Source organism: Pyxicephalus adspersus, chromosome 6, assembly GCF_032062135.1.
Source record: "Pyxicephalus adspersus chromosome 6, UCB_Pads_2.0, whole genome shotgun sequence".
Lineage (NCBI taxonomy): Eukaryota > Metazoa > Chordata > Amphibia > Anura > Pyxicephalidae > Pyxicephalus > Pyxicephalus adspersus.
In genome coordinates, this window is record NC_092863.1 from 54,327,239 (window position 1) to 54,342,990 (window position 15,752).

The 15,752-nt window shown below is 35.8% G+C and overlaps 1 protein-coding gene across 1 annotated transcript in view; it reads right to left on the reverse strand.

The window, feature by feature from the left end:
• Positions 1-472: 472 nt before the first annotated feature.
• Positions 473-15,752, reverse strand: part of MPHOSPH9 (M-phase phosphoprotein 9) — a 34,099-nt gene continuing 18,819 nt past the window's right edge. Inside the window, exons 15-23 of the mRNA XM_072413933.1 lie at positions 15,587-15,651; positions 14,042-14,143; positions 12,016-12,176; positions 9,927-10,091; positions 8,854-8,974; positions 8,630-8,718; positions 7,021-7,178; positions 5,706-5,774; positions 473-4,370 (exon numbers count right to left, since the gene is read on the reverse strand). Coding sequence (XP_072270034.1) covers positions 4,269-4,370; positions 5,706-5,774; positions 7,021-7,178; positions 8,630-8,718; positions 8,854-8,974; positions 9,927-10,091; positions 12,016-12,176; positions 14,042-14,143; positions 15,587-15,651 — 1,032 coding nt within the window. The 3' untranslated portion in view covers positions 473-4,268. The remainder of the gene's footprint in view (positions 4,371-5,705; positions 5,775-7,020; positions 7,179-8,629; positions 8,719-8,853; positions 8,975-9,926; positions 10,092-12,015; positions 12,177-14,041; positions 14,144-15,586; positions 15,652-15,752) is intronic.

The window sequence follows — 15,752 nt, forward strand, 5'->3', positions numbered from 1 at the left end:
GAGGACCTAACAGTAATAATAAACTCCCGCAGAAAAAAATCTGTCAGCGTCATTGCAAGGCAGAGCTGTGTAAATCTCAGAACTAGGTAGACTAATTCTTTGGTAGGTAAAACAGCTATGTACTTGGAGTTCTACGTTAAAGTACATATAAACCTCAGTTTACGTAGATGGGGAATATTTTCCTTTGCCCTGAACAACTCTGTCCTAGTGTGGTAACTTTGCATCTACTGTCTACATGGGAGCTACGAAAGCCATGTTATACACAATATGCCTTTACTTCCAAGGTCAGACTGCTGTTGACAAGACCCCCTGGTCAGCTCTGCACAGTGTAAGTGACAGTGGCTGAGATATGTGATGTTGGCAGAATCAGCTGTTTATTAATAAGAGTCTCCACCCCCACTGGTCAAAGCCCAGAGATACAATTGTAAACAGTAGCCACAAACCTGTGCATAAAGAAAGGAATACAAAGGTATTTACACCTTTCATTTTATTTAAAATGGTTTGCCTCATATTGGTATATTACATAGTTTGCAAGTTTTAACAAAGAAAGGCTTCACATTTACAGTTCTATGTTTTTGAAGATCCAACAACCAGCAGTTCCCTTTGTTTCATTTCAGGGTCACAGTAAATGTGCCTATGCATCACAGCTAAATCAATGTCGTAGGGACCCACATAGAAGTTTTTGGGTCTGTAATGTGCAGGTGTGTCTCTTGTGATGCTGCACTGTAAACACACTGCAGGCTTTTGGCAAGTATAGATCTGCAGTAAAAATGAAAGGATCCTTTCCTCATTAAGGTTAGCGGTTTTAAAATAAATCACAAAAGAGGTTTATTGAACTTTTCTTATCCCTGACTTTAACCTGTAATGTCTAGAAAAGGCTGAGGTCACACTTCTTCCAACAAGAACTTGAAGAATGCTGAGCATTCCACATTTTACAAGAAGATGCTCTATGGTAAAGTGCTGTCACAGGAAGTTTTAATTAATCAGAATCTAACTAGGAAGATCACCCCCTGCTGCATGAAAGCCAAAAGGTAAAGAAACGTATATGTACTATTTTTTTTTTTTTTCATTTTAAATTTTTTTATACTTTAAAGGAGCTAATAGTAGGGGAGATCCTTATATGTGTTCTGGTTAAGATAAGCTTTAATTCTACATGCTTTAATTCTAATGTCTACGTTTCATATACAAACCTCAACAACTAATAAACATATAAAATAGAAAAGCAATGCAAATACTTTCTAAAATATTTATTGCTGTACTGTGCTTTTCTCCAAAGTGATACTGGACTTTATACAATTATATACTTCATTTTACAAAGCATTTATCAAACTTAATAAACAAAGGTTGCCTGCAATGCATTGCCCAGCAAAGCGTTGAAGGTCTTACAGCACAGACTAAACTGACACACACATGGTACATGAACACTTCATATGTAAAAATATGTTTCACACGCTGGCTGTTTAATGGAACTTTCCTCTGGAAGCCCTGCAACATTTCACTCTTATGATAAAATCAGCCAGATCGTAAACTAGAATATTGCTAGGACAAATAGGTTTGTCCAAAAAAAGAATCTTAATAAGCATATGCTGCAGCAAATTGCTGCTAAAATGTTGGACTGTTTGATACTAAAATATAAAATATACAGTTCCTGCTTCATTCAATGTACCAAAAATATGTATTTGAGGTAAAAAGTGTCTAGTGTAAAGTAGAAAAGACAAAGCAGTTCCTCAGAACGTCCCAAACTGATTTTCAAGCACAAGTACTGTATATTTTTGTGATTACCCCACTGAAGTACAGTTGGTTGCTTCAGTAACTAATTTTTTCTGAGAAGAAATAAAATACCTTGCACTGCTGGGGTATCTTAAAGACATGTATGGGAACCTACAAAATATAGAATTTGGGAGGCTAAAAGCCTTAAGGCTTAGAAGCTATAAACATTAGGAAAACCCCACCTTAGAGTGTTGTTATACTCCCAACAATAGAGAGAAAATAGGAAGTCCTGTGTTCTAAAATGAAGCCTACCCAATAAACTGATATCTCATGCTATCTCATGATGTCCTCACATTGATCATAGTTGGGTAGTATTACAATATTTAATTCTTGTTAATCAATTTGGATAACTGAATAGGTCAAGTAGGATGCAACAGATGAATGAAATCAGCTTCTGGTATAAAAAGCAAAAGGTAGGTGAAAAGATATTTGGTACAGCTGTGTTATAGGTGCATTTATGTGAAAAACATTTTGCTGCACAGTGATCAACCAGCGCATGCTTTCTACTAGTTACTATTCTCACAGAAAAAGTAGGTAAGGTTGTGCATGCTGCATGTGTTACCACTCTGAATCGCAATACCTGTAACAACCATTGGCACGCTAGCTGACCTGTGGTGGTCCAAAATTCAGTCAAAATCAGGGTGGGCCCAACCACATTAACCAACCCGTTTTAAAAGACTGTCTACATGACAAGTCACCAGGAAGACAGGACCCCACATGCCTGAAGAGATAGGTGCCCTAACACAAGGGTGACTAATCTGTAATGAAATTCACATATATCAGACAAGGTTTGACAATTCAGAACCACACAAGGTGTGCACATTAAAATAAGGTCCCCATTAGGAGCTGCAGAAGACCATAAAATGCCCAAAGCCTAACTTTGACAGCAGCCAAGGCATAGGAACTAAACAACATATTGTTCACAACCAGCAACTGACAAGATATTAAGGCATACCAGAACAACAGGAACAACAACAGAGGGCAACAAGCCATCACCTTATCTAAAGACATGATCAAACACTGATCAACTAACAAGACAGGAACCTATTAAAAACCAAAAGGCAATAATAAGCTAGAAATAGAAACTAACTACCACATCTAGCCACCTAAGTCTGCCCCACCACAATGGGGGGCGTGAATTCCCTGGATCCTGCAACAAGCTACAACTGAGAAGAACTGAAGGAGCACTGTCAAGATTCTGCTGGGAAAAGAAATGACTCGAAACCTGACTTGAGAAAGCAGGATGAAGTGTTGGCATAGGAGAAGGTCACAATTACTAGCAAACAAAACCAATGAAGTCAACCTGTGAATTTTGTATCTCCTCAGAAGATAGCCACACTTGGAGAAATGTCCAAACTTTCCAAATGTGAAGCCAAAGAAATCAACAGGCCACAATAAATTTTGCTTACACACTGCTGGGACTCCATAGTACTAGCTGAAGACGGCATAATCCTTGTAAGAAAAGACACCCTATAAGTGAAATGAATGTCATCTGAAGACATTACCGAGGCATAATACTGCTGATTTCAGTGCAACTCCTGCACTGCCAGAGGTTCAGTAAGGGGAACATCCCTAGAATATTTAAAACAGTGGACTAGACAAACTCATAGCCCTCTTAGCTTCTGAAAAACAGCATTTAGGCAAAATGAAGAAGAACTCTCTTTAGGACATACTTGCTCTTCAGAATGGTACAAGGAGCCACTGACCGGATCTCCACAATGGATAGGAGGCAAAGTCAATAGCAGTACCCATTATCAGCAGTTAAGGCACTTTTTAGGAAGTTTACCTGTAGGATTCCACAGATGCACTGGAGTTACATAATCAGTGGCCTTTAATGGACAAGGAGAGAGGACACTGATGTAGAAAAAGACCAGCACAAGGTAGCAGAAGTTGTGCACAAAGCACCAAAGGGGAGCACACTAGTAGCTAAGTGTACCAAAGTATAAAAAAAGATTATTGTGTATACTTGCACAATACAAAAATGGCCCAGAAATCAAGCTGCAGTAAAACAAGTTTTACTTTTGGGCTGGTTAACACCTTTGGAGTTTAGGTACAGTGCATTGTATGCATGAGTTGTAGGTGCATTTACATGCAAACCACTGAACTCTATGTAAAAAGCATTTTGATGAAACAATTAGATTTTTAGCATACCATACCAAAAGGTCAAGGAAAGTTTCCTTGTTTATGACAGCATTAATGAAAAATATGCATGCAGTTATAATAGAAGACTACATGAAAATCACAGTTTGGTCACTGTTCAGCAATTACATATGCACAGGGAGTTATAATGCTACATGTGCATTTATAACACATAAACCTTGCATGGTGCTCCCTAGGCAGATGAAAACTATAAATTACATAATAAAAGCTATATCTGCTCAAGTGAAATATGCAGATATAACCCTTTTATTTTTACACAAAGGAATTATGTTTGAAGTCAGTGCATAAGTTCACAGTGCAAAAAAAAAAACAGCTGGTTCACAGGAATTATAAACACACTAAATATTTGCCGACGTTGGTAAAATATGGTATCTTTTTAGCGTCATTCGGATTGACCCCAGATCACGGTTAATTTTTTCCAGGCGATCTTCCAAGTTTTCCTGAAAAAGAAAACAAGAATATCAAATGTTTTTTTTTTTTTTTTTTTAATATTCTAATAAAGTTTTTCTTTTCTTATTTCATGAGAGGAAGTCTATCTTATATACAGCGGTGCTTGAATGTTTGTGAACCCTATAAAATGGTCTATACTTTTATTTGAAAGTGACCTAAAATATCATCTGATTTTCAGACCAAAGTCTGAAAAGTAGATGAAGAAAATCTAGTTAAGCAAATCAAAAAATAAATCAATAAATTTTGTCATGTATTTATTAAAAAAAAAAAAAGTGAATTGTGCACTCAGTATTCGGTCTGACCCTTTGAACATTTGCAGTTGCATCTGTTGATAAGTCCTGCAGTTTGACTGGAAGTTTTTTAGCCCATTTTTCCACACAGAACAGCTTCAGCTCTTGATGTTGGTGGGTTTTCTCACATAAACTCATTTTAGGTCTTTCCACATCATTTCAATTGGGACCTTGACTTTCCAGAACATTTACTTTCTATTCCAGAACATTCACTTTATTCTTCTTTAACAATTCCTTGGTAGAACAACTTGTGTGTATAGGATTATGATCTTGCTGCATAACCCACTGTCTCTTGAGCTTCAGTTCATCAACAGATGTCTTGACATTTTCCCTTAGAATTCTCTGGTATAGTTCAGAATTCATTGTTCTGGCAATGATGGCAAGTTGTCCATCACATAGGTCACATTCACATTTAAAACTATAGAAACTTTGAAAGGGTTTACAAACGGTCAAACATCCCTGCATTTGTTACCAAATGGAACATTAACAATATCAATCGGTATTAAGAAAATTAAGAAATTGTAAAAGCATTGTCCAGCTTTTCATGTCTTTCTATTTAATAGAAAATAACTGAGATGATAGCATAAAACAATCTAGATAAATTATTATTTTCAGGATAGGAAAGGAAAAAAAAAAAAACACACACACTGTGCTTTTTAAAGCATAAAACTTCTACAGTAAGGTATACGAGTCACAAACCACCAAGTGGACTCCCTAGGGGAGGGCTGGCATATAAGAAGTTTGCATACCAAAATAGGAATTTAATACCAGACATCCGTAGTCTGTAAAATTATAATCATAGCTAATCCACACCAGCCTGGTATAGTAAGCACACAGCCAGCTTTTAGAACACTACTAAACACATTTAGCCTACTGTTCCTATTTTAAAGTTAAACATTCCATTTTACTGCTTTTTTTATACAAATGGTACCCACATGTACAACAAATCATTGCTATTGTTTTTAAAGAAGGTATTATTTAAAATTATAAGGATGCATCCCAGTTATAAAAAAAAGTAGGGTGAAAAAATGCTACCTTCATGGCTCTTGTTTGCAGGCTTATTCTACGACCAACACTCGGCATTCGACTAAGAGCAGCTTCTATCTGTGGATGCAGAGAACATACAGGTTAGCAGCAGGGCTGGATTTCTGAACAGGACACCAAGGCCACAGCCTAGGGAAGCATGGCCACTACAGGGCGCACTCGGACCTTCAGACTGCACTATAGACTGCTTGATGTCCGTATCAGGTGGGAGTTTCTATACCTGCCAGGATGGTACAGCGGTATTGAACCACTCCATGCCACCCTAATTTTCCATGTAGTGTCTCCCCAAAGGCAGGCATTCCCTGGCATGAGGAAGCAGTAACAGCAGCTTAAAATATTCCTGTATTATGTATTCTAGTCCACTGCTAACCATAGCAGTGGGTTGAAATACATAATACAGGACTATTTCAAGCAGAAAGAATATTTTCAAATCAAAAATATTTTGTGGGGACTTTGCAGATGTTTTACATTTTAAGCTACATTACACATATAGTATGTTAGCTTCTGCTGTTGTGAAATATTTGCACTATCCCCCTTTGCACTTATAGTTGATATCTAGCCACAACACACCATGTTTGTCACATTTCATTTTTTACAACCCTTGCCCTATTAGATTGGAATATATATAGGTATATTCTGATTAATCATCTTTTGCCAGTTGTTGATTACAGAGGTTCAGTTTTTATTTACTATAGTTTTCTAGCATAAAAAATTGTACCTAAAATCTATTATCTAGTACAGTACTTCTCAACTTTCCTAATCATTTTCAGGTAGTAGGAAACCCCTACTCCCCCACTATAGTTACTCCATCCAGAGCTCAGTACTTTATTGTGGTGGTCATTGGGAAGAATTCCTCTTACATTGCTGGCAAATGGGAATATTATCACCCTTACAGATAGCCAAAAAGATCACTGGTATCTGTTAAACTGACCTGAGAGGCACAAATTGTTAATTGCTCAAGAAACCCCTAGCAAATTTAGAAGGAACCCTGGTTAAGAAATACTGATCTAGTACAAATATGTCAATGGGCCCAACTATGACAGATTTGCCAGGAAGGCAAAAATATCAGCAGATTAAAGTTCAGCTTTAAACAACTAAGATGCAAAGAAATCAGTCTGAACCCTCTGAGGGAAATATTAAGGCTAGGTAGATACATGCTGTAGCATGAAAGCCAAACACTAGTTTCATCTATTTTTTTTTGTAGCCCAGACAGGCACCTCATTTGCCTAACCCTTATTTGAGTTCTTTAAAAGAGAGAGACATACAAAAGAGACATAAATAACACATTTTAAGCAGAATGTTGTACCTGTTTTTTCTCCTCTGTTAACTCATCAAACAACCTCTCAGTGTCAGCTATATTTTTCATCCTCTCATTGTATGTGATTTCAGTCTCATATGGCGGCATTACTAGAGGGAACTGTGACTCCCTGCTGCTCTCTGGATTAATGACAGTCTTTTGCCTCTCTAAAAACCAGACAGAAAAGGGAACACTATTACATTTTAACTGCCACTTAAGTGCTGGCAAAGCATCAGTTTTAGAAAATCACTTTGGAACAATGTTTCTTTGTAAACCGATACAAAAAAACAACACACATACAGGTATATTAAAAAGGTAAATAAAAAGACCCACTACATTTTAAGTGAGTATTTAGGCAAAACAAGAATTAAAAAATTTATGTAGTATATTCTGCAATACATGCACATTTTGTTTCTTTAAAAGCACTGCAAGTAGATGGACCACACACGTTCCGGAACCCCAACGAATATATTGTTAGATTTTCGTAGGTCTTGGTCAGCTCTGCCTTCTGCTATGTATAGACATATGACCCTAAGATTTATTCATTATGCCTATATCTCCCCTATGTGTTCTCACCAGATGGGACTAAGCTAGTCACCTAGCAGTTTTAAGTGTGGGACATTAAATTGTAAGCCCCTTTGAGGGACAGATAGTCACATGACTATGGACTTTGTACAGCGCTGCATAATATGTTGGTGATTTATAAATACTGTGTATTAATAATAATAATATACTATATGTTATGGAGTTGCCCTAGAAGCAGATACTTTTGAAAGACAGTGGCCCCATATGCCTTGCAGTATCTAGTGATTTTTTTTTTTTGTCTTTAACACCTAGATGGGATATCTTTGGAGAACAGACTTTGCAAGGGACACGAATCACCAAAGGATGTAGCAGACTTCTGTCTATTATATACTTGGTAGCTAATAAAACTATATTGCATAATTGGATAAGCCCACAACCTCCCACCCTCGCTTTATTTAGAGAGAAATTATGTTTTTTTTCCAAGTGGAACTGATGGAAGCACCTACTTAAGCATGTATTTAATCTACCCTGAACAAATAAATAAATAATAAAAAAAGTACTGCAAGCACAGAAAAGTTACCTTTGAACATGCCTGTTGATCCTTGGGAGACAGGATAGGTCAACAGGTATTTTTGCTATACCTGCAGCGCACCTAAAAATATTATATCCCTTTATATTTACCCTATTTGACCATTTCACGTAATATTATTAATGTCAGAATATTAGGTGGCAATGGATTGTACATGTTTTGTTTTTTTATTAGTTGACAAGTGGACTGTTAAATAAACAGCAGAACCAGCAAACAAATTAATCTACATTTCAGTAAAATTTCTACTGAATGTATTTCAGTATTTAATAATATTCAGTATTTCTACTGAATTTTCTACAATATAATTCTATATGACATGTTCTTATAGGATATAGACAAAAAGACAACAATGGTACAACATTCAATTAAAATATAAAACACCAATCCAATAGGGGCCCTCTAACAAAATATTGGATAAAAGCATTAAAGGGAGATGTTCCATACCTAAATAATTTCTACTTAGTTTTAAGGACATGTAGGGCTTGATTTGATTAACTCTTTTACCTTCTAAATTTTCCAAAGATGTAAACTGAAGCCTTTTTCTAGGACTTGTATCTTTACATTTTGATGACTCTGCCCAAGCAACATCAAACCTACAAGCACAGAAAACAAAAATATTTTTGTCCATTTATACATTTGACAAAAAAAGCCTAAACTAATCTTAATGATATTTGAAAACTGTTATCCTCCCGTGGTAATAGCATTAATCACTGTAGTAAAACTAATACCTTGTCACTGTGTTTTTCTCATCACATAACAACTGGCTCAACCCTGGAGAAAGATTCTCACTGGGAGAGCGTTTTGGGCTGTACTTCACTTCCAAAGGAGTTAGCATCAGTTCACGCTTTGCTGCAATACAAAGTAAATAGAGACTCAGCATTATGTTCAAAAATATAAAGCATAGAACATTCTCAATTTATTTACACAAAATTAAAGGAGTTTTGTAGCTCACATTTTGTATCTTATGTTTCAGACCCCTTAGTTATTAACAAAGGCACACGTAGCACCAATGGAACTATGAAAAGTTCAAGGGAAGGGTCCTACATTTTGTACTGGAAGGGTTGCAATAGATACAAGAGACATTGGGCCTGATTTAATAAAGCTGGAGAGGATACACTTTTTTATAAGTAAAGCTGTGTGATCCAGCAAAGGAGGAATAGATCTGGTCCAAGATTGAAAACATTTGCTAACAAATAGCAAATGACTTTTAAGAAATCCATTCCAGGTTTGCTGGATCATCCAGCTTCACTGATGAAAGTATATCCTATCCAGCCTTAGAGCTTTAATAAATCGGGCCCAATAATTCCATTTATGAGTAAATGGCTGTTGACAATACAAGTTACTAACATTTAAGACTGGTTGAGCTCAGCAACAGTTCTGCTGGAATTGGAGACATCACATCTAAGGACTTTGGGATGACTACACAAGCAAGAGTATTTCAGGTAAAAACATACAAAATACAAATGTAATCTATAGGAAGATTTTTGTTCATGACACTACTTTAAGGAGTGGATCCATCCTTTTTTAACATAAAGGTAAATCAAGTTCATCAAATTGCCTGCATATCCATGCAAAATCCTTATGACGCTTTGTCAGGTAAGTGCATTTGTACATATTGTTGCAATTTTTTTGAGAGGGATTATTTTGAAATCACATTATACTTATACAATTACCAATTTGTTAAGACCTCCTATCTTGTTTTATTAAAACACATTCTCTTTTCCATACATTTATACTGGAGGAAAACTCACAATATTCACAACACATTCTGCTTTTTCAGATTTAAATGAAAGACCCTTACTTGGGGTGGTAACAGTGGATGTCTTCCTGGATGAAGGTGGGAGTGAAGAGGATCGCGGGCCAGCTGGGGAATGAATGTGTTTTTGCCGTTCTCTACTTTTAACTGGAGAAGCAAGAGGAGTACAGCAGTCACTGAATCCCACAGCTTGTTGTTTACTGGACAGTCCTGAAAGATTTAATACAGTGAACCTTTTTGGCAGCTGTTCACCTAATGTCAGTTATGGCTCTTAAGTGTAATTTCATGCATTAGGTAAATAAAATCAAAAACTCTGTAAATACGTAAACAAAATTGATTACATTATGTTGTGCCTTTTGATAAAGCTTTTAGGTTACTGATATTTTTAATTTGTTTTATGAATTAAATAAAGTCCCAATGACAAAGGTTTGGCTATAGATTTTTAACCCACAATAACATACTAAATGTTTAGTTTGGCAATGACCAGCTTGGATGGTTGATTGGGTAGTTTATTTACCAACTAGTGAGGAAAGTTTGTTTCAGGCTTGGATGGCAAGTATATAGAGAGCAGAGAACTTGCTGGATGTATTCAGCAAGCTGCTTTGGAGGGGCTCAAATAAATGTGCAGTGGAAATTCTCCGGCAAAAGCAAACACCATCTTCAAATAAAAATAAAATTGTTAAGGCAATGGACTAAAAAAAAATTACTTACATCAGAGTGCTGACATGTCTTGTACAATGTGTGCCTTCAATTATTAATAAATAATAAAAATATATAATAAACAAAATAAAAAAATAAAGGGGTCTGAGTAAAAGGTTTTTTGTATCAAATCCACAGCCCTACAGAAAACTACTAAAACATTTTAAAACACTGCTGCTGTTCTAAGAGATTTATTTAATTTACAATAATCTGATTTCTCTGAAATTCACTGTAGTCATAGCACACAGGAACCACATCACAGGGCACATGGGAGGGTACTACTGTACTTCCTAAAGTTTTTATTGTGTAATTTCTCTCTCTGTCTCTGTATCATCAATCACATTGAAGGCAGGTTTAAATCTGATTGGTGGCTGTAAGATGCATCTTGGTACTGAGATTTTCTGTAGCGAGTGACAAGAATGTGTGTTCTAGTATCACAAGCAGACCTGTTCCAGCATCGCTAAATTACTGGCAAAGGAAGTGGATTATCTGGAATAGTACTATGCCTGGCTGAAATACAGAAATGCTTTGATCGTAAGCTATGCTTTATTGCATGCATCTCAGACCTTAATGTTCCATTTTGGCTGCAATGCATCTTTAACTACATTAAAGAAACTTGCAAGCAATAAATCAATCAATATATGTCAGCCAATGGCTTAGACAAGGTTTTTTTTTGCAGTCTGTGTCCCCACTAAGTGGGTTTACTCTCTTTGTCACAATTACTATCACAAAGACAGTGATGGGGAATGTGAAATTGTACACTTGTCACCAAAAAAATGCATTTTGTAGAATCTTTCATACTGGAATAACAGCAATAAATAAATAAATCTGGTAAGGTAGGTTAAACAAACATTCTGGCTATTTTCACAACCACTGCTATCACACAATAAACATGATTTAAATAGTTGTTAAGGTTTTATGTAATATATTGTTACTGAGTCATTCAGCAAGCTGATGAAAATCACCTTATATGTTTTCCAATTATTTATTTCACAATATTACAAGAAAAAGGCCATTGTTAAAAAGAGACCAACACAGAGTATACCTAGACTGACTGCATAGTTTACCCTACAAGTAAAGTAAAATGCACAGTGTAGCAAGACCCAAGTAACAAACATTGGGTGCCATTTGTGGTGACAACATCATGAACTTCATGCAGGTGTATATAGAAAAATTTCCAAGCAGTTTTGGTATTAACTTTACAAGGACACAACCTTCCATTCTGAATAAATACACACTTAGGACACAATATAAATGCTTACGACAACTTCATGAAGGGCAGCATTGTCCAGCCTGTGAAAGATTTATAAATGACCTCCATTGTCTTACACTGATACACACTGCATTGTTTATACACTGCTAAATGACTAGAAGTGTTGGAGCAGCACACAAAGAATGTATTTGTGTGAATAATATAGATGATGTTTCAACTTACTATACAATGAGCTTTCTTTATTCCAGCCTTCCAGCCGTTTCTCTTCTTCAAAGTCTCTCAAGGCTTTCAGAATTGGACTCTCCTGAGTACCGCTGTCTTCTGTCTTGGGTTTAGCTGCCATATAATTATGTAGAGCCTCCTTTTCTGGAGGAGAATGATATCTAGAAAAGTTTAATTAAATAATATTGTTGTTGGGTTCATTATAAAATTATGTTAGTTAATATATCGTCAATATATTAAAGGAGACCTATAAGGTATTAATCACGGAAGGATAGGAACCAAAGGTTTATTCAAGTAGCAGTGTAAATGCTATAAGTTTACCAGAAACTGATGTCAGTAATGCTACAAATACCTTGTTTTTAAGTATTCTTTGCAAATATTTTGTCAACAAGAGAAATGTATTTGCTCAAAAAACATTCAGGTTGTGCTTCATATACTCTCTATTAGGTTATTCCTGCAATAATTTTTATGTTGGCAGTTGTACATTTGGGATGCTATGGTGGCCAGCTGAACAGGCATATATTTGTGTGTGTGTGTGTGTATATATATATATATATATATATATATATATAGTAATTCTGAACTCGTAATAAAATAAAGCGTTAATACATATATAAAATATACTGTGTACCTTATATAGGGGCATTTTTCAAACAGTATGACTGTACTTGGCAACCTGTCAATCAGATAACTTTAGCTGCAAAATGTCCGTAATTTTTTAAATTTTAATCTTTATTTTTGAGATACTCTGCAAAAAGTGTTTGTCACCAGCCAACCTCTGGGTTATAGTCAACTTGACTTTCTGTTTAAACTTTGCAACCAGAATTATGAATTAAAGGAAAAAATGCAATAAATTGAAAATATTTATAGACACATTGGGAAATATTTACGACCAACTACCACCTGCTAGCTACTGCTTACTTGGCACTTATTTTTCTCCTTGTAATGGTTGTTCGCTCACACTACTTTGTGATCACAAGTGTACAACATGTTTGTAAAACAGATACCGTGGAACTCTTTAATAAATAAAATATTTTTTTGAGTGCTAACGCTTTTTATTTTATGTTCTGACCAGTGTAATTTCTTTGTTTGCTGTTTGCACCCTGTAAGTGATATTGTTCTTCATTTTCACAAGAAGTAAGAGGAGATTTCTCTAGAGTGAGGTTGAACTCCAACTTCATGTTATTATGACAATGTCCTGCCTAGATGTCAGATAGACATTAGATTTCTGTCACTGGAAAAGATCTTTTGTGATTTTTTCTTTCAGTGACAGAAGAATGAACAGGCGTTGTACACACAGCACTGTTCTGTTCTATGGAGAGGGGAGGGGGAGGATGAGCAAGTGACACCCCCAAGCTCTCCTATATAGGAAATCGGTTGTCCCGGGTTAGTTGTTCATAAATCTGCCCAGGCAGAATAAATGATGAATGTCAGGGGACTGCCATACAGATGCTCGATATTCACCCGAGATCAAACTGTTTATGACCAAATTATATCAGGTGACAATCATCCAGTGTGTATGTAGCTTTTAATCTTGCACTTTTTGTACCAGGCAAAGGTCAACAGTAAAAATGGAGAAAGAGAGATAAAACTTTGCCAGAGGGGGCGAAGAGTGAAACAAAAACAAAACAAGGGCTCTAAATCCTCTCTGCAATAAATAAAAAAAATGGATTTACATGGTGTTTAATTTATATCCAAAATTACCTTCTCAAATTGACATTTAGTTTACTTTTATCCCACATTTAATTTAGGTCTTCCTAATGTTGGGTTGCTCGTGAAGGCATTCATAGTAATCAAACTGCATTCTATTCCTGGCAAAAAGGAAAATGAAGGATCTTATACTGTTTTCCCATATTCTGCAAAGTCCTGTTAAGTGTGTGAGAGAATCTTCCACCTAGAACAAATTATTTCTTTGAATTGCGCTCTCCTTTAGTTATATCTGCCATTAAAAGAACTCCAAGATGTACAACACTTGACACAACCTCTGATATAGAAAAGGCAGAGTGCAACAAACAAATCAACCTACTTTTGACTAGTTGACCATGACTGGCCTTCAGCAATGTGTCGACGTTTCATCATGTTTTCGTGTTCCAGTTGCCTAATCTGTGTTTCCAGCTTTAAAACGGTTCTATAAAATAAACAGAAAATACAACAATTACAGTCCCTTCATTTCATAATGACATTATTATTTTGTTTTTTCTTCAGTGAGAAATGTGTTACAGATAAAGTGTGTGAATGATCATTCCTATTATATACCACCTGACTAATTATAAAAATATATTATGACATTTTGATTTCTTGGGGATGTTTAAAAAGTAGTAAATGACATTCACCAAACATCCACTGCAGTTGAAACAATACCTAGAATTTGAAACACATGTACCTGTAGTAAAAGTTTGATCAATGTCCCATTCATTGCTTTATAAATATAACCCTTCATGTCACACGACATTGCTCATTGTTCCCGCCCCTTCTGGATACCCCATCCCTTCAGATTCAGAAATGTATAGCAGTTCTTTGCGCTAATAAATACACAAGGGTCTATTTATCAAAAAGCATTAAACAAAATAAAGATTGACACCTTTTTTCTCCATTCCATGGAGAATGCTATCTGATAATCCAAAAGTGCTGATCAGGCTCGATAAATCTGGAGATCAACATCTTTAATGCTGAAAGTTAAAAGCTGAAAAAAAGTGGTGCCTGAAAAGTTGATTTCCATTTCCATAAAGTGTTAAATAGAAACCGACTTTAGTGGAGTAAAAATAGGATTTATAATATAATTTTCTGGCAAACTAAATTGATATAATACACCCTTCTACACTTTAAACTTTTAATTTGACACCATAAAGATCTCAAAACATTCAGTTATATCCTTAACCAGTTTATTTGGCCATTGCTTAAATGAAAACAATATTTTTAAAATGTATTTGCCAATGATTACAAAAAAAAAAAATACTTTTAAAAGGAAACCTGTAACAAAGTTTTAATTCAAATATATGTACAAAAGAATGCATAAGTGGACGTTACTTTTACAAAAGAGGCAAAAAAAATAATTAGAGCTGGTTATATACATTTTTTTCGGTACCCCAACAATCTTCCTATTCTCCACAGTACCCAGTGGGACAATCCATCATTATGGCGATGGAACCAAGGAAGATTATAGAAAAAGGCTTGCTACATCTGGGCCTTCTAAATGAAGTGGTCACTATATTCAGACTGGCAACAAGGTTACAGGGCAATTGCCACTAACTCACACACCAATGAACCATTACATCAGGGAAGTTACTACATGAAGGTCTTTACCTGTGGCGGCAATCTGCAAATACTGGTTCTTTAACCAGAACTAGCTTTGGAGCATGGGCGAGAAAGCAGATGGAAAGGTGCCATACAACAGGAACCAAGCAGGAATGCTTGTTCCTGCCAACTGTCTGCACTTGCCTGATATGTTTTCTTTGCTTGTTTTAGTCAAATTCCCTTTTAACTGTCCGTTGTTTGTGACTGTATTACTGAGTACAAAGAAATGCCAAGTCCAACACAATTGCCAATTATTATACAAAGAAAGTAGCATTACCTTTTGAGATCATTCACCTCAGTTTGTGCATCACATAACTTATTTTCTGTTACGCCTAGCGTGTCCTGAAAATACATAATTCAAGTAAAACGTTAGCTCTGGGCTTCGGCACTTGTTTGTGCAAACTATTTTTTTTTTTTTTTCATTGGACACGACACGGTCTGCT